Source organism: Asterias rubens, chromosome 18, assembly GCF_902459465.1.
Source record: "Asterias rubens chromosome 18, eAstRub1.3, whole genome shotgun sequence".
NCBI lineage: Eukaryota > Metazoa > Echinodermata > Asteroidea > Forcipulatida > Asteriidae > Asterias > Asterias rubens.
In genome coordinates, this window is record NC_047079.1 from 2,346,581 (window position 1) to 2,372,643 (window position 26,063).

The 26,063-nt window shown below is 39.3% G+C and overlaps 1 protein-coding gene and 1 pseudogene across 1 annotated transcript; one reads left to right on the top strand and one right to left on the bottom strand.

Annotated features, from left to right (window-relative positions):
* Positions 1 to 167: 167 nt before the first annotated feature.
* LOC117302580 lies at positions 168 to 23,225 on the bottom strand (annotated as a pseudogene).
* Positions 20,080 to 25,623, top strand: LOC117302581 (complement C1q and tumor necrosis factor-related protein 9-like). Its single transcript, XM_033786558.1, has 2 exons — positions 20,080 to 20,155; positions 24,811 to 25,623. The coding sequence occupies exon 2, from the start codon at positions 24,811 to 24,813 to the stop codon at positions 25,621 to 25,623; it is 813 nt and encodes a 270-aa protein (XP_033642449.1). The 5' UTR covers positions 20,080 to 20,155.
* Positions 25,624 to 26,063: the final 440 nt, after the last annotated feature.

Consider the following 26,063-nt stretch of genomic DNA (forward strand, 5'->3'; position numbering starts at 1 on the left):
TAGATGTCATGTTTTTGGTTGTTAGCTTTACTGTTTGCACACACTATTAAACTATAATATTGGCTGTCTTTGCTATAAACTAGACAAAATACATTCATTGAATTTCTTTTTCAATCTATAAAGTTCCGTACGAAAGAAAACAACAGTAAAGCCAAAATGGAATTTGGTCAAGTAGAGGGCGCCCCATTGTGGCAGTTTAACCCGGAAGCATATCTGACCACGTGGGCAATGTAGTGCTGTTCATGTACCCCGTAAATAAAGATGCGACATTGGTCCATTGGCGTAAATAGTGACGTCCTCTCCACCATGAGTCTCTGAATCAATTGGGACAAAGCGCTGGATGTTGAAAGTCGGCAGCCTCTGCACACACAAATAATAAAACATTGTTTATCAAAATAAAATTATGATAAAACAATATTTATCCCAATACCGGTAAAATAATTGTTTACACAAGTTAATGGTTAACTCTATGAAGTGGCAAAGGACACTTTCCCTTGGCAAAATCGTGTTTGCAAAAACTTCCCTGTAATTTTGCCAAGTTATCATATGTTTAAGATTTAAAACAAATCAAAAAAGTCTGCATATACTCGGATTTAATTTTACTGAGTGGTGTACTTGAGTGGTACAAACCAATACTCAAAGTAATCAATTGGAGCTTTACCTGTGTTGGTATCCGTCAGATTCCGTCTCGAACTAGTACTTTTAAAGCTGTTTAACTCCTCAATTCCTCCAGGGCCGTTTGCATATGAGAGTGTTGTAAATGGCAAACCGTCATTTATCAGACCTTGACATTTATGCAAAACCATTTTGTTGTAATTAGAATTTAAATATGAATGGTTTGACGATGAGTCACCAGTCACTTATAGAAAACTGAGAAGCTTGCACAACTTGTTAACATTACTTACTGATCAGAATTCAGTCTGAATTCGGGTAACTTAACGGAGTTTACTTTTTGTTTCAAAACATAATCAAGCTGCAGTCTACAAACAATTGGATTTATCGAGAGATATATTTTTGAAAAAAGGGAAGTAAATAAATAATAATAGTTAGAAACAGTCTCTCTTTAAATTCATCGTATACTATTTTGCATACAAATGATAATTAGAAAAATATAGCTTTTAAATGTTCAAAGACACTAGCACTATTGGTAATTGTCAAAAACAATAAAATATCAAACGTCGAAGTTGAATAATGAGAGTAAAAACGCCCTTGTCACACGAAGTTGTGTGCTTTTAGATGCTTGATTTCGATACATCAAACTATAAGTCTCAGGTCTCGAAATCAAATTCGTGAAAAATGTAATTTCGAAAACTACGTTACTTCAGAATTGTGAGCCATTTCTCACAATGTTTTACACTATCAACAGCTCTCCATTACTAGTTACCAAGTAAGGTTTTATGCTAATAATTAATTTGAGTAATTACCAATAACAATAACAATAACATAACAATTAATATTTATAAGGTGCTATTCCATCAAGATTATAGCGCACTAGAAAGAATTTAACTTGAAAAAGGGTGAGTCTTAAGGACTTTACGAAAAGCAGACAGAGTATTAGATTCCCTAATGGCAGTTGGGAGATTGTTCCAAATCATGGGCCCAGCCACACTGAAACACTGCTCGGGGAACATTCAAGCGATTGATCGAAGAAATCGTGGAGGAGTGTAATGTGACAGTTAAGTGGTTATAATGAGGTGTAGTTTTGTTAAAGCATAAAAACGAGAAGAGCAATCTTAAAATAGGTTCGTTCTCTAATTGGTAGCCAATGAAGTTCCGTAAGTGATGGGGTAATAATATGTTCTCTCAAGGGTGTGGAACATACTAAACGAGCTGCACTAGTTTGTATTTTTTGAACTCTGTCCAATTCATATGACGTTGCACCAAATAAAAGGAGATTGCCAGAGTCAATACGAGAGAGGACTAAAGCTCTGACAACGAGATGGAGAGTATCCTTATCCAGGTACGTAATTAGTTACGTAATTGAAAATTGTATGATTGGCAGAGGCTAGAAACTTGCTTGATCAATGTCATATGCGAATCAAATTGTGTTCCTAAGTTGCTTACAGAATCAGTAGGGTCAATCGATGTATCAGTTTTATTTTCATTGAGCTTAAGCTTGTTAGAAGTCATAGTGTCCACTGCTTTTAAAGTTATATTTGTGGATGAAACTTACCTCCTCTGCCAAGTATTGGACTACCACGATCAGCTGCTCCTCCTATAGAGAATACATGGCTATGGTCGGCAGTTACAATAAATAAAGTCTCCATTTCATTGGTCACTGACATCGCCTTGGCTACAGCCTTATCCATTGCAATGGTATCATGCAGGGCGTGGTAGGCTAACCCGTCATGATGCGCATGGTCAATTCGGCCACCTTGGTGTATCAATTCAAACATGGCACCAGACTATTATTTTGTCCAGCCTCAGTTTTGTTACAATGAGTTTGAATGGAGTATAAAGTCAAGATGGCCACACCGTGATAAAGGTCTATAATCACGCTGTCACCATCTCGGTCATGTTCCATGTTTCCATAACAGTAATGAATGCTTATATTCATTGCGCAAACATGGCACCAGACTATTATTTCGTCCAGCCTAAGTTTGGTTACAATGAGTTTGAATGGTGTAAAATCAAGATGGCCACACCGTGATAAAGCAACATCATAGACGGAGTTTTTGCAAACCAATATTCGAAAACTAGGAATACAAAGATAACAAACGATGGCCCTAGTTTTTAAAAATGATTGTTTACAACCAAATTACAAGTTTGCAGAAAAGTCTACTTTGGTGACAAAATCTAGTAGGTCGGTTGCATGTTTGCTATATCATTCGGCCGTCCATGCCAACCTGCGTGGTCTTGTTATCAACAATGAAAATACATACAATCTGTGACTGGACAATGGCATCAAAGAGACAATGTAAATACTCCATATAACGAGGTTTCAGATTGTCAATGATTTTCTAAGCCTCAAAAATAAGAGGTAGGGCCTATAACGATAACCTCTTGTGAAACAGCAGCAATGACGCAAAGGGCTCGTGAAGTCTTGTCCAAGGTCTTTTACGCAAGCACCGGCTCGCTACTATGAATTCAAGAACTGCATAGTTACTATACTGCACGGTATATAACAGTACTTAATACGGTGGGGTCGAAGCATGGTTTTTCGAGGTTGTTGTACCTCATACAACGAGGATGCAACTAGACTCGTTGTAACCTCGTTGATACATCGAAAAGCCATGCTTCGACCCCACGGTATCAAATACTGTTATGTACACCGTGCGGTGTACTATCTATGCAGTTCGTGAATTCAGAGCGGGTCGGTGCTAACGTATAGAGCCATGGACAAGGCTAGGGCTCATGAAACCAATTAACCAACACTCTACAAAAACCAGAAACCTGTATGTTGTAATAATAACTTACCCTCAACCATAAGGAAGAACCCGTCTTTGTCCTTCTGAAGTATCTCAATGGACTTTTCTACCATCTCAGACAATGAGGGCTCACCCCCTACGTCATTCATTCGGTTACCTTCAAATTGCATATGACTGGGCTCAAACAAACCTGAAAGGTAATCAAAGTTAATACAACTGTCAAATAAAAGTTTCTACATTAAATCGTCCTGGTTAGTTATGAAGTTCAAACTGACGCCTTTTCACTTGTTCCGTGTATATAAATAAACTTGATAGTCAAAGGTTTCTTCCGTGGTTGACAGCTCCCTATTAGAGAGGTTCCGCAGAGTCACCGATACTCTTACGTGAACGGATACGTCATAATACGTCATCACTTTTTGAGGTCCATGGGGATGTGACGTATAACCGTTGTACACAAGTTAGAATAGTCGCTCAAAACGGGAATCTGTCGCCATACACTTAAGTAAGAACGATTATATTTTGTTCATGTTTTTGGAGCGGATTGTTATTTTTTAATGCACCAGGTTTTCACCATGTCTTTTAGAGGTATCATACATGGATGTAGTTGGACATTGTTCCACCATGCTTCAAAAAAAGAGAAATGGACTAAAACGTTAGGCGACGCATGTCAGTTTAGCCTGTGGAGTTTTTATGTACTGTAAATTTGGTTAATAGCGCCCTCTTGAGCCTCAAGTTGAGGGTATTCGTTAGAATTAATTTGCAAAACAAAACTACACAGATCACTTGACGCGAACGCGTACGGTTCGATATCTGTATGCGTATTCGTATCCGCGACTCTGCGAAACCTCTCTAATAAGACGGACACAGATTGTACGTAATATTGTGATATAAAAAATAAAAATAATAAAAAAAGTGCAAAAAAAAAGTAATGTAATGGGGTAAAACCGAATTAGGTTTGCTGGAATATAAAACTTAACTCTCAATATACGGCAATTATGGTAGCCTACGTCTATGTCACCGCAGTTAGTAAATGACGACGTGCGGCATCTAGCCTAAAGCCCGTACCAATAAGTGACACAACCCCACATCATGTACGTATATGTACATTTAGCTTAGTATAGATGCGGCGCAAGGGTTGTAGGCAAAATCATGTTCCAAACGACATACCTTGGTTACATTGGCTGTGCCATACAGACGATAGATTGTACTTGTTCAAATTGGTACATGAAGCAGCAACTCACCTAAAAGATTGTCAGTTTCAAGTGGATTGACGTCTTTAAATTGTTCCAAATTCCACACGTACTTGCTGTTTGTCTTGTCTTTACCTGCTTGCCATTCGTCTTAAACAAAACATAATATTGTAAAAAACATTTAGTGAAATAAATCCTTTACTTCAGGTGACCGAAAGAAAACTAAATGCTGTGGAACTGTAAATATCTTGAAAACATCTATAAAGTCAAGGTTTGATCAAGTGTAACTATTTCGATGAGAGATACTTCTACAAGAAAACAAACTTTAAAAAAGAACAATAAAAAAAAAGGAAAAGAAAATAAGACGAATAGATTCATTACCATACAATAAGTTCGTCTGGATTGCGGAAGAATATTAAATTAAAGATTTGTTTTTACAAATCCAAAATTGTGTATGATGTTACTAAACATATAATTTACAAAGCTCCTAGCTTAGGAGTGAAACGTAACTACTAGTACTAAATTATATGTTAAAGGTTCACAGATTTACAAATAACTTACAGGGTTTACAGAAGGCAGTGGTGAAAGACTTCTCTTGAAATATTATTCCATGAAATGCCTATTTTTTTGAGAAAACAGCAAAACAATATAAATTCTCGTTAACGAGAATTACGGATTTATTTTAAACACGTGTCATGACACGGCGAAACGCGCGGAAACAAGGGTGGGATTTTCCTGTGTTTTCTCCCGACTCCGATGACCGATTGAGCCTAAATTTTCACAGGTTTGTTATTTGATATAGAAGTTGTGATACACAAAGTGTGGGCCTTGGACAACACTGTTTACCGAAAGGGTCCAATGGCTTTAAGTATACATCATACATAATTTTGGATTTGTAAAAACGAATGTTTTATTTCAGATTCATTACCACTTTATATTCAAGTTCATTCCTCCTGTCTTCTATAACTACGCACCATGCTGTCTCTGTAGTAATGTCAGCGTCTTGTGGCTCCTGGACGATTCACCAATTATCGACTTACCAATATTGATTTACCATTGTCGTTTCACTAGTATCTTTTCCCATTATCGATTCTCCATTTCTGATTCACAGTTATCTTTTTACGACTATCGGTTCACCATTATTGATTCACAAATATTATCGAATCACCATTATCGATTCACCAACATCGAATAGTCGTTATTGATTTACAAATATCGACTCACCAATATCGACTAATAATTATCGATCAACCATTTTTGATTCACCATTATCAATTCAGCATTATTGATTTCAGTAGCTCGGTTTCTATGGAACCTGGATGGGATCAGAAGCTGTTAAAGCAAAATGGTGCAATAGTCATCAATAATTGGGTTTAAGTTTGATCAGGTTTACATACCGATGAGATTTCGTCCATCATTTCTAGATCCAGCTTTAGAAGAGTCTTTAGGATACTCTGGGTCGGCAGCTTCTCTCGGTAACATTTTCATCCTTCCCCCACCCATTATAACCTGGCATAGATTAATGAAGAAGTATAGTATAAAAATGACCGCACCCAAAGTTGGTGGTACATTCGAGTTCATTTTTTTGGTCGGCATAAAGTAATGAATAGCAGGAAGGGTATTCTAGGAAGCTGCAGGGGCCTTATTCATGAAGCCCTCGTAAATCGGTCACTTACGTGGCTCTAAGTAAGACTTTAGTAAGACTTTAGTAAGCCCTTACGTGTTATTCACGAAGCCTTCTTACCGCTTTACTACCGCGTTTCTTACTAAACCTCTCGTAACGCCTTCTTAAGCGGGAACGCGCTTCAGCTGAACAGTCATGGATTAGTTATGTAATTCACTGGAGCGTGATCTCATTGTCCATAACGAGTATTGGACTGGCTACAGTCATTTAGAAGATATTTGTCACCCTGTAAACATGGAGAGCCAGACTAAAGCAAGGAGGAAGACCGTTCAACGCGAGGAGGAGGCGAAGGGGTATTGGAAGGCGAAGTTTCTCGCCTGCTGAGATAGTGAAGTTAGTTGACCTTGTTGCATCGAATTGGTAGGTGCTTAACAACAAATTTTCAGATGTTGTAACGCTAAAGAGAAAGGCCGACACCTGGGCAAATCGCGGAGAATCAACTGTGTTGGAAAAGTCCGCAGAACTACCAAAGTGGTTCATCACAAATGGGATGACATTCAGAGATTTCGCAAGCTTTCACACGACGCAAACATGCAATGAGAGCACACTATGTAGTTGGTTACCCCTAAACTAAAAATATAAAATAAACAAATAAACGAGGTAAGTAAAGTAAATGAAGCAAATACTACAAAGCAACTCGTTCGCACCTTTGTAACCTCCCGACTTGACATGGGAAACTCTCTCCTCTATGGACTGCATAATAATCAATTTACCGCTTGTCTCGCCTTCAATATATTGCCGTCAGATTGTAACCCGGTCCAACACTAGAGTCACATCACACCTATCCTACAAGATCTACATTGGCTACCCATTAAGGATAGAATCATCTTCAAGATCCTTGTGTATGTCTATCGCTCATATCAAAAGGCACTTTATCACCATATCTCTCAGAAGGACTCCAACCCCATACTTCCAACCGCCAGTCTATATGCGATCTAATAACAAACATCTTTTAAGGAAACCCCTGGCCATAACATCATGGGGTGAAAGATCAATTACTTCTGCTGCTCCTTCATTCTGGAACGACTTGCCGGATCATGTTAAACTTTCTCCTAGCTTTGTTCACAACTTCCCTCAAGCCTCATCTAACGAGGACTTCATAACTTTTTCCCGTTTATTGTGTCACTGCGCCATGAGCATATTTAGATGGATACCCGCGCATTATACATGCCCACTATTATTATTACTATTAACTAAAATAATAAATAAACATAAATAATTATTTAATGATAAAATAAAGTAACAGAATCACGAAAAATTTACTAAAAAGTAGGCGAAAATAGGTCAGTAAATTCTCCAAAATTTTGGGAAAGTTTGAGAATATGTCGCAAGGATTGTAGAACATATTACAAGTTGTTGTAATTGACATAAAGCTCAATTCGCTCGAAAATGTTGGCCAGGAATGTTGAAAAAGGGCTTGAGAAAATGCTACGAAGCCGAAAACACCCCACGTAGCACTAGTCAGGACTTACGCACTCGATTGAAGTTACGAGTGCTTCGTGAATATGACGCAACTCGCTAAGAACGAACTAGTAACACGTTAGACTTGTGGACAAGTCGTTAAATCGGCCCCACGCGCTGAGATGGTGGTCTCGCGAGATCACTGCTCTCGCGCGAACTGATGGCCCCCCGATTTCGACTCCTCATTAACGACTTGTACAAGCTGACAGCAGTTTGTGCACAGCCTATGGGCACTTCAGCCGAAATCGTACGGACGCATCTGATTGGTCGATGTCGTTAAATCAATGAATATTCAACATGTATATGCTATCAAACAGTACACCCTGTATTGGATGGGTTCGGGAAGTCACATGTATGAATGAACGATCACAAACGTGTCAGCGTGTATAGGTTTCGTAAGCGTACGAATACAGATACAGATACTGATACGTCGACACTTTGTGTGTTCACGTGACGCGTATCCGCGACTAGAGAGGTTTGCACACACGTTAGCAACGGATACGGTAGCTCATACACGTAAGTAGAAAAACGGATACTGTTTTGCAGACTTTTAGTTGTATTTTTGCCCCAGATTAAAAACATTTCCCACGGAATTGCTTTCACTGGTGTCGTGCTTGATACAGATAGAAAATTGTTAGTAATTTGCATCCAAAAAGATGAGAAAAGCAGTGTATAAACGAGGTCTCGACCGGTCATGCTTGTTGGGAAATTTCTTCACCATGCACTCTGTTTACATACACATGACGTGTACATACATGTATATACATGTATGTACATGTACAAAGCATACGCGTTGAACGTTGGGCCTAAGATTAAAATTTCAAAATCCTGTGGTCGAAAACAAAACTACATGTAAAATGTATGCAATCGATTCTCAGTGTTTCTGCAGTTTATTTGGTTAGCAAAACCTAGGTGTATCTATAAATAATTGGCTAGGTCTAGCTACTTCTACATGTGTACATGTTCTAAAAGTGAAATAAAGGCCTCACGTATTATTTAGTAAAAGACTGAAATGTATATTATTAGTACTGTACTATTTATTAGTATTAGTAACTTATATTTTTTTATTAAAAAAAAACGTTTTAACCTTAGATTTTGTGTTGTGTTTGAACTACTTTTCTTTCTGGATTTTGCAAAGATACAGTCGAGTGTTCATTATAGTGTAAGCTGAGTAAAAAATAATTGCTTTCGTCATGTTCGTATTCTTTCTCTTTGCAAACAAACTGACAAATAAAAACATTACAAGCCATGAAAAGACTTGATTGTGCCCTCCCCCGCACTAAAATTAACCAAATGATTTTTCTTGTTTTTACAGTAGGCCTAAAACAAATTTGCTACAACTACAAGATGTCTTCTACAAGTACAAGCATAAGGTTTTACCCAGGCCTTGACATAGCATTGCCGAAGGAGGTTGCTGCCATAAATCCGTATGGGAAAGAGAAAAATGCCAAAGAATGGGACTCCATTGTGGATAACGTCAACTCCACTCTTAAAAACGGGAAAACAGTCACACCCAGAGGTTGTAAGGACAGAATGAAAACCTTACTGAAGGCACACCGACAAGCAGAAATGCAGTCCTTAAAAGCGTAAGGAACGTTTTACTTCAACCTTGCTTTAGGGCCTACTTTGAAATCACATGGATGTTTTTGGTTGGAATTTGTAAACAAAAATTGTTTACACCATCTTTTACCCATCTATATGGGTCAAACCAAAATTAATATCCATCTTTTTCATTAAAAAAGCATAATAAAACATTAGCCACACAGCATAGGAAAGCAGCGAACGTTGCCAGGACTTTTTCGGTGGGGGGGGATTGCTTTTAAAGGGAGGGGGCAGTGGAACTGGTTTGTGTGGTGGGGGTCATGCTTTTATTTTGGAAGGGGGACTGTACAGCGGGCCCCAATCCTCTTATATTCTTGGCATTTTGTGGTCGCAGTAGCAAACACAATCGCTTACTAGATTAGATTATACAAACACCCATTTCCCTCATTTTCTCTTGTTAAAAGTTGATTTAATAATAAATCAATACAATAAAATAATCACCTGTTTTGACAGTTCTCTATATGTTTTTCAGTTCAGGCACAGAGAAAGAGTTCACTGAGCGTGATGCACTCCTGACAGAAGTAAATGAATTGTGCACTGAAGCAGCGAAAGTGAAGGAGGGGGAAAAAAGAGGCTCAAGAAGATGAAAAGAAGAAAGAGGAGCAGGGAAAAGACATCAGGGAAGCCGCAATGCAGTCTCTCAAAAGATCTGGTAAGCAAGCCATCAGAACAGTTTTAGGAAATTCCATGAAAAAATATCCAATTCGCACAAATTATATTTGCTTTACAGAACTGCATGTACTTTGTCACATTGCAGTAACTGGTGTAGTATTTTACAAGACAAGTTTAGGGACTGGATTTTTTGGTTGCTGAATGAAACAGCGGTATATAATTGCCTTTTTGTATTGTATTGTATTGTATTGTATTGTTTTAAGAGACACGAGTGAGTGAAGATAACTTATGCTCCAGGAGAAAACACCGATGGTGGCGCCTTGAAGCGGTCTAAACAATCTGGAGCTCGGGCAAGTGTTTCTGAGTATTTGGAGGTGCTAAGGGAGAAAAATGCTAAAGAAGCTGATTTGAAATTGGAGCAGTTGCGCTTTGATCGCGACAGATTTAATCTAGAAAGGCAAGAAAGAGAACAACGAATGGAAAGAGATGCTGCAACAATGGAGATACTAAAAAAAATTAATTGTGGGCACAAAGAACCAATCAGCCACGAAAACATCTGAAAATTGAACAATCATTTATAGATTGTTGATATTTACATTTTACAATCGAAATATTTTATGTTATATAACACCCAAGCAGATCCTTGCCAGTTGATTGGAGGATTATCCGTCACGTGATTGCAAATAAAAGTACCATTGCACGCTGAGTCACTCACCGTGCTTTTTCGTTCCATCCGAAAAGTACCATTGCACGCTGCCAGCGCCAATTATAAAAAAAGTAGGCCTACGCTTTGTTTGTTTTGAAAGTTGTTTTTTTTTCAATGAAAATGACAAAGATCTACTTGGATGTTATATAAAACAAATAATGAATGTTTTTCATTCGTGCAATGGTGCGAATAATGTTCATTCGTTGAAAGCTGGAATGTTCCATTCAACTCGGCTCCGCCTCGTTGAATAGAACATTTTATATAACACCCAAGCAGATCCTTGCCATTTGATTGGAAGATTGTCCGTCACGTGATAGCAAATAAAAGTACCATTGCACGCTGAGTCACTCGCCGTGCTTTTTCGTTCCATCCGAAAAGTACCATTGCACGCTGGCACGCTGCCAGCGTGCAATGGTACTTTTCGGATGGAACGAAAAAGCTGAGTAAAACCATCACTGCGTGCGCGTGTCTTTGGTAACGCAGCAGGTGTTACTGCAAGAAGGCATAGTAAAATTACTAGCATTCGGCTTCTACAGTTGAAATTGTTTGTTTTGAAAGTTGTTTCTTTCAATCAAAATGACAAAGTTCTACTTGGATGTTATATAAAACAAATAATGAATGTTTTTCATTCGTGCAATGGTGCGAATATGTTCATTCGTTGAAAGCTGGAATGTTCCATTCAACTCGGCTCCGCCTCGTTGAATGGAACATTCCATCTTTCAACTCATGAACATATTCGCACCATTGCACTCATAAACATTCATTATGTGTATACCATCTTTCAACTCATGAACATATTCGCACCATTGCACTCATAAACATTCATTATGTGTATACTAACCAGCTTAAAGGAACACGTTGCCTTGGATCGGACGAGTTGGTTTTTGAAAAGCGTTTGTAACCGTTTGTTATAAAATTTGGAAAGATGTTTTAAAAGTAGAATACAATGATCCACACACAATTGCCTCGAAATTGCGTGGTTTTCATTTTACTTTGCGAACACACACGGTCGGCCATTTATGGGAGTCAAAAATTTGACTCCCATATATGGCCGACCGTGTTTGTCGACGAGGTAAAAGGAAAACCATGCAATTTCAAGTGATACTTGTGTGGATCATTTTATTATACTTTTAAAATATCTTGCTAATCATATGCATTTTATAACAAATGAATACAAACGCTTTTCAAAGACCAACTCGATCGACCCAAGACAACGTGTTCCTTTAAAGAGAACAATGAATGAAAAGAGATGCTGCAACAATGGAGGTACTTAAATAATTAATTGTGGGTACAAAGAACCAATCAGTCGCAAAAACATCTGAAAACTGAACAATCATTTATAGATTCTTGATATTTACAAGTTGATATTTACAAGTTGATGTTTCCAATTTCTTGCCTTATTGTTATTTATTTATTTGTGATTTGCTGCACATCAAGTTTTGGGTGTACTTTTTACTTCAATCTTTTGCGAACTGAAAGGCCAGGTGACAACAGTATGCGACATCTGGGCCCAATTTCATAAAGCTGCTAAATGCTAAGCTCAAAAAAATATTGGTTAGAACAGAAAAATCTTGCCTAGCAGAAACACACTACAGTCGACTCACTGTACCTGCCAAAATGCCATGCTGTGTATTTTGTTTGTGACTGATTCTCTTCTACTTTTTGTTTAGAGAATAAGCACAATCGGGATATTTTATGCTAACCAGCTTAATGAAATTGGGCCCCTGGCAAATGTTATGGCTCTGCTTACCACCAAATTCTGCGCTTACGGCACATAACACTTTGTGTCTTACAGGGAGCCGTGAGCACAGAATTCGTTTGTAAGCAGCAGAACCATAAAATTTGTTTAGATTCCTTGCAATGGGAGACTTTCTGGGACGATAGAGGGCAGCAGACTTACCGGGTAAATCCATTGTTCTCAGAATTATGCGCATGTTCAGAACTACGTAAACAATGGAAATTTACCCGGTATGTCTGCTGCCATCTAGCGTTGGAAAGTCTCCTATTAAAGTTTACTGTAATAATAACTGTTCAAGAGTTTATGCTGTTACCAATGTTTATATGCTATATTATTGTCACTTCATTTTCAAATGAAATAAACAGAGATGTTAAACCAATTGATGTGGAATGTAATTAGTGCTTTGTTATTTGTTTCTTTACAAATATATTCAATGTGCTACATTTAAACCTTTTACCCATTGTGTTATTGGGCAGATTTGCAATTGACCTAGTAAATATGAGAAACAACATTGCAGATGACAATAATTTAGAAGTTTGTCCTGTGGATATAACCGTCTCGGGAGTAATATTACTTGGTGAGATTGAACATCACTTAGAGTCAAGCTACATGTAGGTACTCGTCCAAAGAAGGGGGAACTAATGCTAAGTACTGGCTGGTTTGACTGTTGAACAGACATGTATGGCAGTTAGTGAGCAATGCCCCTACCAAATAGTACTTCGCCACTGGCTGCAGGAGTACTTTGAGGTTTTTGCGAAAGTCTAGGAATGCAAATTGGGTCAACATTTTTCTAAATTCCCACTCGACAGCCTCTCTTACAGAAGACATCGCACGATTGAAGTGTTGCTGTTGTTCAGTGAGGTTTGCACCCTTGAATGGACATATGAGGTAGTTACGTATGGGGTAGGCTGGGTCGCCATACAAAGCAAACGGTAAATCATTGCCAACTACCACACCATCAGCTTGCAGCCTATCGAGCATATCACCTAGTCGACTTTCACGAAGCAGTGCACAGTCGTGCCTCCTTCCTTCTACTGGGCCAAACATGTTAGCAATCATGCCATCTGGCACGACTACTGACTGGAACTTCAATGAGTGAATACGCTTATGCCCATTGTAGCATACTCGCTGGTTCCGAGTAGGTCTACATATGGGCCGCACAGTTCCATCTACAAATCCAAAGCAGTTACTAAGGGGAGCGCCTTTCTGGTGGATTGCATCTACATACCTCTGCAATCTATTGATTAACCAGGGCTGGTTAAAGTTTATCAGAAGGTGTCCATGTATATCAAAGAGGTAGTTCAGAGTTGTAAACTGTGAATTCTCTTTTAAAATATGATGTGGGATTTCTGTAAGCAGCCCATTACAGCAATCTAACCGAGAAAGAACATGGCTGTGAATCACATGATTTTATGCATCGTCAGATGCATGCTTCCTAATCTGTGACACATGAAATCGAACAGACTTGCAAAGCTGGAGCCGATTGCACGAAACGTTAATCTTGGGTTTGCATGTTACGGTGCAAGGCTGGGACTCAACTCAAGTCGTAAGATTAACACAAGTTGGAAAGAGTTTGGTGAAATCGAAAGCAGGTCTATTTGATCAGTCATAGATAATTTAATAAAAATATGCACCAAAGTTCTTGACTGATGTGGATGGTGCATTCTGAATGGTTCCAAATGTAACAATGACATTTATACTGTGCAATTACCAAAAATTATTTGGCTCATTTTAGTTAAATTTTATTCTTTCCAATCCAAATACTTAAATATCCAAAGCACAGACTGAGAGGGTTTGATAATGTATAAAGGCTAGGCGGTTGTGCAACATAGGTAGAAAACCCATTTAAAATGTTCATTCAAGTTAGTTTTCCCCTATCCACCACTGTTTACATTTCTTTACGGTCTTCTAGCGGTGTCCACCCGAAGGTCCGTTAGTCCGAAAGTTCGATTGTCCGAATGCACAAATTTTCCATAACAGGGGGGTTCATTAGTCCCAAAATGAAGTAGGTTTCATTAACCCGTACATTTGATACGATACTCCGAAGGTTCATTGATCCGATCAAACCTTGTCAATTCGGACTATCTGTCCTTATTGTTAATTCGGACTATCGGACCTTATGGTCAATTTGGACTATCGAACCCTCAGACTATTGAACCTTCGGACCATCGAGCTGTAACCCTTCTAGCACTCGCCTGGTTTGTAAATTGTTTAAAGTGTTTTGTAATAAACAGGTTTTGCAAAATCCGTGGTCAACTACTCACTATGTTTATATAGCAACCTGGAGGTGCAAGGGAAACACTCCACATTTTCTTTATTTACAGTTTCTACCATCAATATCCATTAGTCTGAAGGTATTTTCATTGTTTATTGCTCAATTTAATTTATTTATTTCAACCACTGGTTTGCATTTGTTGATCGTTTTATCAATAAATTTGTTTCTTGTTTTTTGTTTGAGGCAAACTACAATTTGAGTCACTGTTCCTTTTTTGCATTGCACGGTGTCTTTACCCTATTTGAGCCTTATATTAATTGTTATGATTGCTTGGAAGTGAGGAGTATTTTTCGTGGTTACAGTTGCTTAAAAAAAATAAAAGTACAGCTGCTATATGAAACCTTGTCTTGCAATATCTTGGGCAAGTAGAGTGTATGTCGATGATTAGCTATAATACCTTTAAAATACATCGACATCTGAAAAGAGTTACTGAAAATTGTCCGGAATCCCTGCGATCCGCACACGACTGCCCTGTGAAACTTGTCCACAAACTTGTCCATGTCGACCATGGTTTTCAAAATCGCTTTTTAGATGAAAACTTAAAATAAAAAAAAAACATTTGTCAGTAAACAAATAATGAATTTTGGGACTGGTAGTAATACAAACTATATTTTATGTTGCAACTTGTCCATGTGTCATATTTAAAACACATTTTGATTGGTAATTTGACGTAACGTACTGTCCAGGGACTTATAGAAAGTTTAATTTATACACAGTCCGAGCAGAATACATCGGGTTAAAGGACTGCATTGGACCATTACCATTGACCGTGGGCATTATTTATTTGCATGAGGCAGCTCACGGATATTAAACAGATAAATAGTAATGCATTTGAAGATGATTTTGTAAAGTTAGGCCCTAATCAACTAATAAAGCAGTTAAATCAAAATAAAAAAGATTCACAGATGCCCTCCGGTTCAAGCTTTACAGTATTAGAAACTATTACTACCCTCTTATACAAATGGACTCGTCTGCACGACCGCTCCGCGGCAACAGTGAAGGTATACCGCGGTCGTACTTGAATACATGAATACGTACCGCTGTCAGTTTGTACAAGTCGTTAATGAGGAGTCGAAATAGGGGAACCATCAGTTCGCGCGAGAGCAGTGATCTCGCGAGACCACTATCTCAGCGCGTGGGGCCGATTGAATGACTTGTCCACAAGTTTAGTAACACGTAAGTGCTTACTAATTTAACATCTATTATGTTCTATATCGAATGATTCCAGCTACCTGTTTCATTGCCGGTCAGTTTGTGAGATATTTTGATTCAAAAACCAAAATAACCCATGATATTGATTAGGGTGGCGAATAATCAAACTATACATTCAAAATAGTGAACGCAAACACTGGTTTGTGTCAATGTTGCAGATTGTACCTGTGTATCCTGTGCGAGTGTTATCAGTTGCTGAGCGATGTCAATGCAACCAATGTCAGTTTCCTTCTGCGGTATATCAGAGTCACACTCCCAGTCTCGATGGGGCGAATGTGCGTAAAGTGCGGCAGGGGTAGCGTGTGTCACACGGGCAGTGCTGACGAATCCCGTTGCCTTGCCTTTAGAAAGCACACAAAGCAACGAAAACCTAACTTATTAGCTATATTATTATTCGATCGATACAATTTCAAGAACACAAGATTAAAATTAGTACAAGACACTTGACAACAAAACAATGAAAGTAAATCATATTTAATATCCATACATTGACTGGTAATGAGGTAATTGTACGTCTACCCCCGAGGGACTTTGAGTGACCAGAAGAGGGACCTATTTCCCGAGGCTGAAGGCCAAGGGAAATAGGCCCCTCTTCTGGTCACTAACAGGCCCGAGGGGGGGATAGACGTACACTAGTTACCGAATAGTGCCAGTCAATATTGTGTATTATTATACAGCTCGGTCTTAAATGTGAAATAAGAACAACACGTGGAAAAGAAAGGAAGTTTTGTAGTTGCTGTTCACGGTTCAAGTCAACAGAGGGCGCTGTAACCGGGCACTATTTTCAAAGAACTAGTTCCCGCAAAACACATGCGCCCGATCACTAGACTAAGCTCATCCCATGACACCGTGTTTCAGCCAACCAGAATACAGAAAAAGCAAGAGGTGTGTTATAAAACATTATATGAATATTTTGACGTTTTTGTTAACTTACCATACTTTTGAGCAGATATCATAACAAACTCCACATTAGCATTGAGACTAGATTTACAATCTCCTTTAATAGCAGAATCGTCTAGCCCTATCACTGCTGTCTTGGTTTTAACACCACCAAAATAAGCAGTAGCCGTACCAGCCGAGTCCGGTACTTGCCTGTCGGTATTGTAGGTCTAGAGGATGAAATAGGACAGGAAATAGTCACAGACTGATTTTATTCGCTGTATTTTTGACCACGTGGTGCGCTCTCAATGGGTGCGTTCGTTTAGCTTCCCTGGGTCGACCCCGCATTGCTCACTGACAAGAGCTAATCGAACGATCACACTCGCCCTCTCGTGGTGACGGCATGCACCTCAGGTCACCCCCAACTGCCCCACTCCACAAGCAGGGCACTTGGGGCTGACCCGGGTGAGCCCCGTCAAAGCTATTCGAACGTACCGGGTCAGACCGGGGTCGACCCAGGGAAGCTAAACGAACGCACCCAGTATTTTCTATTTGAATGTCCAAATCAAAGTACAGGGGTGCGTATTGGCGGTCGTAACCAATAAATGTTTCGGTCATTGTCCAGTGATTAACCAATTCAACCGAAGCAGTTGTTCGCCAAAAACGTACCCATTGGCTGGCTTAATAATCCACAATGATGCAAGATGACACTCCCTCACTACCTGCCTTGGTGCAAAATGATACTCTTTCCGCACACTAGTTAAACAATTGTATTCATAAATCACATTATTTTGTTGGTACTTTAGACTGACATGACTTGGCTTATTTCAATGCAGTACCATTTGATAGAGTATGGGCTTTGACGAGCGCAATTTGTTTGCATGAACGATTGCACGAATACTAGTTACACCTGCATTGCAGTTTAAAAAGTAGTAGTAAGGTACACGTTTTGATGATTCCGTAATGATGGACTGTAAATTGTGATAACCGAATCAAAATACCTTGGCGTTTTTTTTTTTGCACTATTCGAAATAGTTGATCCTCAATGTACACGTTATTAATAATGTGTAGGCCTCTCATTGAGATGCATTGAGTGTTTATAAAATTACTGGGCCCTCGACTTCTTCAATGCTATTTATTTATTCAACAATCTTCTCCTGCATTTACAGATATTTGTTTGTTCATAACAATAAGTAAAACAATGGAAAAGGGGAGTGGTACGAGGTCTGTCTAAAATCAACAGTATCTTAGGCCCCGTTCCCACTGGACCCCGCGTTAATTTGGCCGTAAATAAAAGACTAAGCCGAAGGCAGGCCGGGTCCTTCATCTACGACCACGACCCCGCCAGTTTGAAACGAATGTTCAAGTCTATGATTTAGCACAATTTATTCTTATTAATATAGCAAAGCCATTTTCGGTTTACATGAATAGGCCCAAAACAATTTGAATGGACCTGTAAGTTCAAACTTGTGTTAAATAAATCCTGATCATAATTTGTATAAATCTCTCATAATATGCATTTGCAACTTGTCTGTACTCTGAATGTATCTGGGGGCAAATGTGTGTAAACACCTTTTGTAATATTGTCAAAGACCAGTGTTCACTCTTGCCGTATCTCAACTATGCATAAAATAACAAACCTGTGAAAATTAGAGCTCAATTGGTCGTCGAAGTTGCGAGATAATAATGAAAGAAAAAACACCCTTGTAACACGAAGTTGTGTGCTTTCAGATGCTTGATTTCGAGACCCTCAAAATCTAATTCTGAGGTCTCGAAACCAAATTCGTGGAAAATTACTTCTTTTTCGAAAACTACGTTTCTTCAGAGAAAGTCGTTTCTCACAGTCAACAGCTCCCCATTACTCGTTACCAAGTAAGGTTTTTTGCTAATTTGAGTAATTGACCAATAGTGTATACTGCCTTTAAGCACATTTTGACATTTTTTAGATTTTCAATTATGAACGAGTCCTTTATGTCAAAGAAGTTGCCCAAGATGGGGACAGATTTCCATGAAACACCGGCCCAAGGCGGAATCCTTCAAAATTACTTCAATTTCATCCAAAAGTTCATTTGATTGTTTTTGATTTTTGTGATTTGTATTGATTGTTTTTGCTCCATTGCATATTCTTGTTTCCCAAAAGCATTTGTGCGTTTCGGTGGTAGTAGACTCTGAGAAAACAAAAATACAATTGAAAATCAGTTTAAAAATACCCTTTAAGGGCAAAGGCAGGACACATTAATAGGTAACTTTCAACCACTAGTGAGTCTTTCCACTTGGTGTATCCCAACATATTCTTACATTAACAAACCCGTGAACATTAATTTGAGTTCAATTGGTCGTCGAAATTGGGAGAGAAAAATGGGAAAATCACCCCGTCGCACAAGTTGTGTGCTTTCAGATGCCTTCAGTTTGAGACCTTAACAACTCGAGAAAATACTCAAAAACTAGGTTTCTTCAGAGAGAGAGCCGTTTCTAACAATGTGTTATACTATTAACATCTCTCCATTGCTCATTACCAAGTAAGTCTTTATGCTAGCAATTCTGTTGAGTAATTACCTATGGTGTCCAGTGCCTTTAATGTTGCTCTGTTGGTGGCGCACTCTACTATAAATACATTGTCATTGCATTTCGATTTCGGAAAAAAAAAACACTGAGTTGGTGTTAGTAAACATATACTTCAAAAGAGTGGAAGCACGAAAGAGATCCATCTGAACAGTATATATATTGCGTACACAGTTCTTTCTTTGATAATAAACTTGCACTTTAACTCACAATCATCAGGGAAACACATCAATTGAGCGGAAATAGAAGGAAAACGGCCAGGAACTTCAGGAAGCAATCACACAGTGCAACCCAGTAGGGCGGATATACATGTAAAAATACCATACCATTAAAGCATGTACACATTGAGCTCCATTGGTAACATACAGCCTCATACGAACCAATGACAGAGTAAGTCACTGCTTTCAATCACTGACTCACCATTGGTATCCATTCAACATACAGTCTCATTCAAACCAATGATAGAGTAAGTCACTGCTTTCAATCAGTAACTTTAACACATCCACAATGTAGTGTAGAGTTTTACACCATTGGTATCCATTGAACATACAGTATCATTCAAACCAATGGTACAATAAGTCACTGCCATAAATCAGTGACTTTAACACGGTATTGATCCACAATTGTAACATACAGCCTCGTTCAAACCGATGGTAGAGTAAGTCACTGCAATAAATCAGTGACTTTAACACGTATCTACGATTGGCTGCTCATCGATTGTCAATCAAACCCGAAATAGACTGATGAGCACTTCAATGGAAATACAGCAGTATTTAAACGCGCTGCACCAGCAGCAGTGGTCATAACAACTTTGCATCAGAAGAGAGGAACTGAGAAGGTTTGGACTACAAGAACACATCATCAAGGTAAGTGTTCCTCATTCTACTGCCGGACTCAAGCTTTCGTTTCCAGATACAAGTAGTGGGTTTAAGGTTAGCCTATTGCAATGCGGTTGCAGTTTTTGCTCCAAAAGGGCTACCACTCGATACAGCTGATATTATCATGCAGTGGTTAAGGTCTCTTCTCTCCTAAAGCTCTGCCATCTTAGTGAACTGTGGTAGTACTGTGATTGTACACAAACATGTGCACCCAGTTGCATATCCCTTTGAAACCATGCCGTAATTTCCTAATGTTTTTCTTGCGCTACTTGCAGAGGTCTGCAACAATGTCTTGTGCAAAACTTTTGCTATATTTTTTGTCCACTACATTGTCAATACTTTAACTGCGCGCGACGTTCTGCTCTTTTTTTTTTTTTATAATGGGCGGGAGATATTTCAGACTGAACATTGTACAACATGAGAACCCTATAATGTGTTGATTGTCCTGTTACAGCAAGGGGCGTTTGCTCCAAAGGTTTACAAAACTATTTAACCGCCACGATTCATGCGACAGTTGTTCTGTATTACCATGGTAATTGATTTGTTTAGTTTTGAGGCATTCTGTTGCCTTCTTGCAAAGCGTTACAAGAAAATTTGAAAAAATTACACAGTTTATTTAAATGTTAACAAATAATGGCAAAAACATAAACTGAAATGATGGTACGCCTCAGCAAGACACACTGTAAAAAAAAGTGTTTGTGTTCTGTAACAGATTTCGAACGCGTCAAAGGGTTAAGGTTAAATACGTAACACTGTATAGGGCCCATGATTTGTGTTGTAAAACATTGGGTTTTGCCCATTTTCTTCATCAAACTTAAACACTGGTGTGATCAGCAATCGTTGATGTGCTGAACACACTTTAAACGCTTCTTAAATACATTCTAAACATAATATAAACGGCTGATGCGTCAAACTAAACGCATCATAGTTAAAACTGTAAACGCTTGACGCGTTTAGTTTGATGCATCAGTCGTTTATAAACGGGCAAAAAAGCATTGCTTTACGACACTACTGATTAGCCCATTATACTGTTACGTGTTTAACATAAACCCTTTGACGCGTTCGTTATTGACGTGATGTATAGCTTGCTTAGCGAAAAATCCCGGTTCATACTTCCTGCAAATACGAAGGCGAAATCGATACGAATTGTTGACGTCACAAAAAGGCAACGTTAAATTCGCATCAGTTAAAATGTGCTCCATCCCTGCGAAACATTCGCTGCAAAAACAGGGATGTGGGTTAAAAATTCGTGTCTCATTCGCATTCGCAGGAAGTACGAACAGGGCTTAAAGCATGTTGGAATATCAGCGAGCGAACACGAATCTCTCAGCAATATGCACTCTTAAAGCCCCCACCCCCCCCCCCCAAAAAAAAAAAAAAAAAAAAAAGACAATTACATTAGATGCTCCATGATTATGAGATTTCGGAGCTGCTTTTGACCCTGCTTCCATTATTGCCATATTGGTATTTTTATCGGAAAAACATACAAAAATAATGCATTGACTGCGATTCGCATTTGTTTTCAATTGCGTGAGACGGCATTTTAAAAACAATAACGTTTTTGTTTACAGGAGCGGTAAAATTGCTCACAAATGCCAACAATTTATTGCTTGCATAGCTTTGCTGAAACCACAACTTTTTTGAACGAGTTCAGCTCAAAATTAAAGTCTTGTCAACGAATTATTCATAAGTATTATCTCGACAACAGGATTCCAGTTTGTTTGGGTCTAAACAATCATCGGCCTTGTGCTAACTGGCTCACACTATGACGATTATGCTGTGAATAGCAATTATGAGTTTTTCCGCCAATCAACGTGTTTTGCCGTCAATTGTCGCTGACGAACCCGCTACTGACCGCAGACGGTCGAAATTATCAGTCGTGTCGTCGCAAAGTTGTGACAGCAAAAAAAATCATTGTGATTGCGTTCAGATTTCGTTGGAGAACGCAACCCTCATTTCCTTGACGCAGACGGCCGCAATTATCAGTCGCATGACGTTTCCATGCCGTGCGATTCCGCCTATTGACCCAATTCACCTGACGTCGTCATCAAAATAATCTTGGAGGCGCCATTTTGGTGGTCAATGTCAACGTGTGTTGTTCAGAGAAGTGCGCACTTTAAGCGACTCTGCGTTTACACGTAAATTTATTGACAACCAACACGGTGAGCGTGGCATCAGTCGCCGCGTGTGACGCGCGTGCATGGGGTCAATTGTTGTTCTGAGTTCGTCACAATAGACCCTTCCCATGAAATATGTAAATTGCATATGGCGCGTGCGCACTAACGTTTTGGCTGGCAAAATGAGTGAACATCGCGCTGTTTTGTACACGGCTAATGGGTGCGTGACGCAGACGCAATTGCGCTTCTGCTTAGTGCACAACTCTACGGTGTTTGCCAACCAACAGGGTGCACGCACGCGTGAATGTAATTAACATATTTCATGGGAAGGGTCCATTTCGTTGGTAGTCATTGTCTGATGAGTGGTAGTCATTGTCTATTGCGAAGAGTGGGAACGCCAAACTCGACTATTTATACAACCTACACACAGAGGTTTTGATGTCGGCAAATGAGTCACGTCATCGTCGCCGCAACCCACCGTCAGCCACCGTTCCTTGCCGCATCCCAATCCGTTGCCAGCCGTCTGACCTCTTTCATGTTGTTGCTGAAGGTCGTTGCTGAAGGTCGTTGCTGAAGGTCGTTCCCAACCGTCAGCCAGTTTTGTTATTTTCCCTTTTGCCGCCAACGTCTTGGGATTTTCACGTTCGTCACTTTCCGTTTGGTCTTTGCCGCCACTATTTGAGCCAGCCGAAGTCTGGCTTACATAGTAGTGACAGACGTGACTAATTTGCAGCCATCTGTGGTCCCTAGCGGATTCGTCAGCGACATTTGACGGCAACACACGATGGCGTAGCTAGACGTAGCTAACCCCCTAATTGTCATAGTGTGAGCAAGCCTTAACAAAGGAGCAAAAATAAAAACAATTTGAGGTTAACTCTGGGTTCTACCCTTACCCTGTTATCCCAGTCAACTGTTTTCTCGTTCTCTTTTGTTGTAAACATTTGTGATTTGCTGGCAAAATAGGTAAACCGTGAACAATATTGATTGATAACTCAGTTGGAGAGTGCCGATAAATGAGGATCACAGGTTCACTTTCCACTTTTGACAAACTGTCTTTGCTCAAGTCAAAATAACTGTAATTAAGAATAAGATTCGGAATATATTTAGTAGAAACTACGTTAAGTTGATCAACTCAATAAGTGACCACGTAGAGCATTGAGTTGATCCGTGCTGAACGAGACGCCATACTTGAACTTTACCAAGTCACCAGCCTAGACATTAAACGTGTTGAAAAGGTACGTTGATGTAGTCATGAGAGTATGAGCAAAACTGACGTTGATGACCCCTATCGGCGGGGAAACTCAAAAATATTATTTTAGCTGCAGCCGCACATTTTTCTTCAAGTCAGTTATGTTATCTGAGTGGTTCCAGTGACATCACATGATCGCCGCGTAATATGTATCATAATATGTATGAATCGAAACTGTGCTGTCTACAGATAGCCTTTTAATACTACCAACTTGTAATTCGTTTACAAAGTCAACCTCAATGTTTTTCAGGCAGCAAAACAAGCAAATAATAGGGTCTGTATTGCCAAATGTCGTATGAAATGGCGAGCGCATTCTAGAGTAAACATTTTTAAAGTATTTCTTCTAGTAAAATAAGTATTAATTAACCAGTTTACAGGTCCCGAGATGGACTGTGTCACAAACAGACCATTTCGCTGCTCTGCTCAAACGACAACATACCTGTGATCCTCCGCAAACGGAGAGGGGCAATCCGAAGAATAGTAAACAAAATAATAATAACATCAAAGTCTTTATATATATAGCGCACTCATCTACCAACAAAGGTACTCAAGGCGATGAGTAATGTTTACTACTTTCAGAAAGAAAGGTTATTGAAGTGATAAATAATTCTGAGAACCGACTACCTAACACCTAATAATGGTTTACAAGATGCTACGGCGCATTAAACAGCCACAGCCAGGAACACCTGGGCGAGTCCCTTCTCTTTTCGATAAGTGCACTGTGATCTTTTACATGTGTTACACAACACATGGTACCAGCGGCTTTACGTCCCATCCGAAGGATGAAGCAATGGTAAAGTGTCTTGCTTAAGAGCACAAGTGTCACGGCCGGGGATTCGAACCAACACTCAAAAACACCACAGTTTGAATTCGGTGCTCTTAACCGCTCGGCAAAGAAACTTCTGTTTATAATGATATCAATTATAAACAGTTTTAACACTCACAAGGCGTTCGCATTTAATTGCTTTAAAAAAGACCACAACAAATTGAAAAACGAATTAAAACTAATCTATTAAAAGTCCAATTCTATTGACAAACAAAAGTGATTTCAAAAGAAAGCTTATAACCACTCCAGTTACCGATTTATTTCAGCAAACTTACAATATTAGTCCAGTTAACCAATTAATGTACAGTTTGATCCAATCAGATACCTTTTGGGTGAATACATAATAAAAGGGGAGGATCAACTGACAAATGATCAACCCCTCCAACCTACGAAAACAAAATTGCTATTATTGTTATATTTGTTTGTCTTCCGTCTATCTCTCAACTTACAGATGAAGATTACTATAGCAGTGGCCATTGTTTTGGCTTTTATGCAAGTTCAGTTCTTGGTGGCTACAGCTGCAGTTTCACCTGATCCGGGACTGACGTGTAACTCCTGCTGCCAGGGCCCAGCCGGTATACCGGGAATCCCCGGATCTAATGGGAACCACGGTCAAGGACTTGTAGGCACGAGAGGTGATGCAGGCTCCCCTGGTGAGGTAGGTCAACCCGGGGCTAAAGGAGACAAGGGGTCAGATGGACTGGATGGTGAGCCAGGCGCTAAAGGGGATTATGGACTGAAGGGAGATCGAGGAGTCGGTCAACCAGGGAAACAAGGACCCCAAGGTCTGCATGGGATGAATGGTCTGAAGGGGGAGAGAGGTGAACCTGGACCAGCTAGAGAGACTGGTGAAGCAGGTGAATGTAGTACGCGACGGTCCGCCTTCACTGCAGTGAGGAATACCCGCTTCAACCCTCTATCCACGTGGGATACTCTGCCCTTTGAAGAGTTATTATTTTCAGAGGAAGGGACTGATTTCAACTTGAATAACGGCACGTTTACGTGTAATGTGCCTGGGGTATACGTATTGATGTTCTCAGTCAATAAACGATCAAGTGAGTCTTACCTATATGTCCAGCTGAGGAAGAACGGTAGCCCCATCGTTGCAGGGTATGTATACGATGCAGGTTATCATCAAGTGAGCAGCAGTGCTGTGATTCCCCTGCACTATGGAGATCAAGTTCACTTAGCTGTACACGGTTCAGTTTTTGCTGACTCTGACCGTTACACGTCTTTTACTGGATTCCTGTTGTACGAAATCTAATTCAAACATACAAACACACGGAAACGATTTTAAGTTTCAGACAACGCTTTATAAAAACAAGGGCAATTATATAATGTTTAAATAATCACCAGTTTATTTTGTTTAGATGGGGCAGTTTGTTAAAGATGAATATAACAAATTAACTGTTGCTTTAATGCATGTGGGACAATTAGTTTGATAGAACACAATATATTTGAAAGCGTGATTTAGCAAACGTGTTTATTGTGACAAGTTAACGTGTATCAATATCAGATTATCCTTTTGTTTTTAGTTTACCACATTTCCGGGGAATTTGGTTATGTCTACTTTTCAATGTCGATTTCCGAGGGTGCATTAATAAGTACCTGGTGACGACTTTTAATAATTTCTTTTCCAGAAAAAAAGGGTTAAAAAAACGAAATGACCATAACAAAATTAATTAGAAAAACTGGATAGTTTAA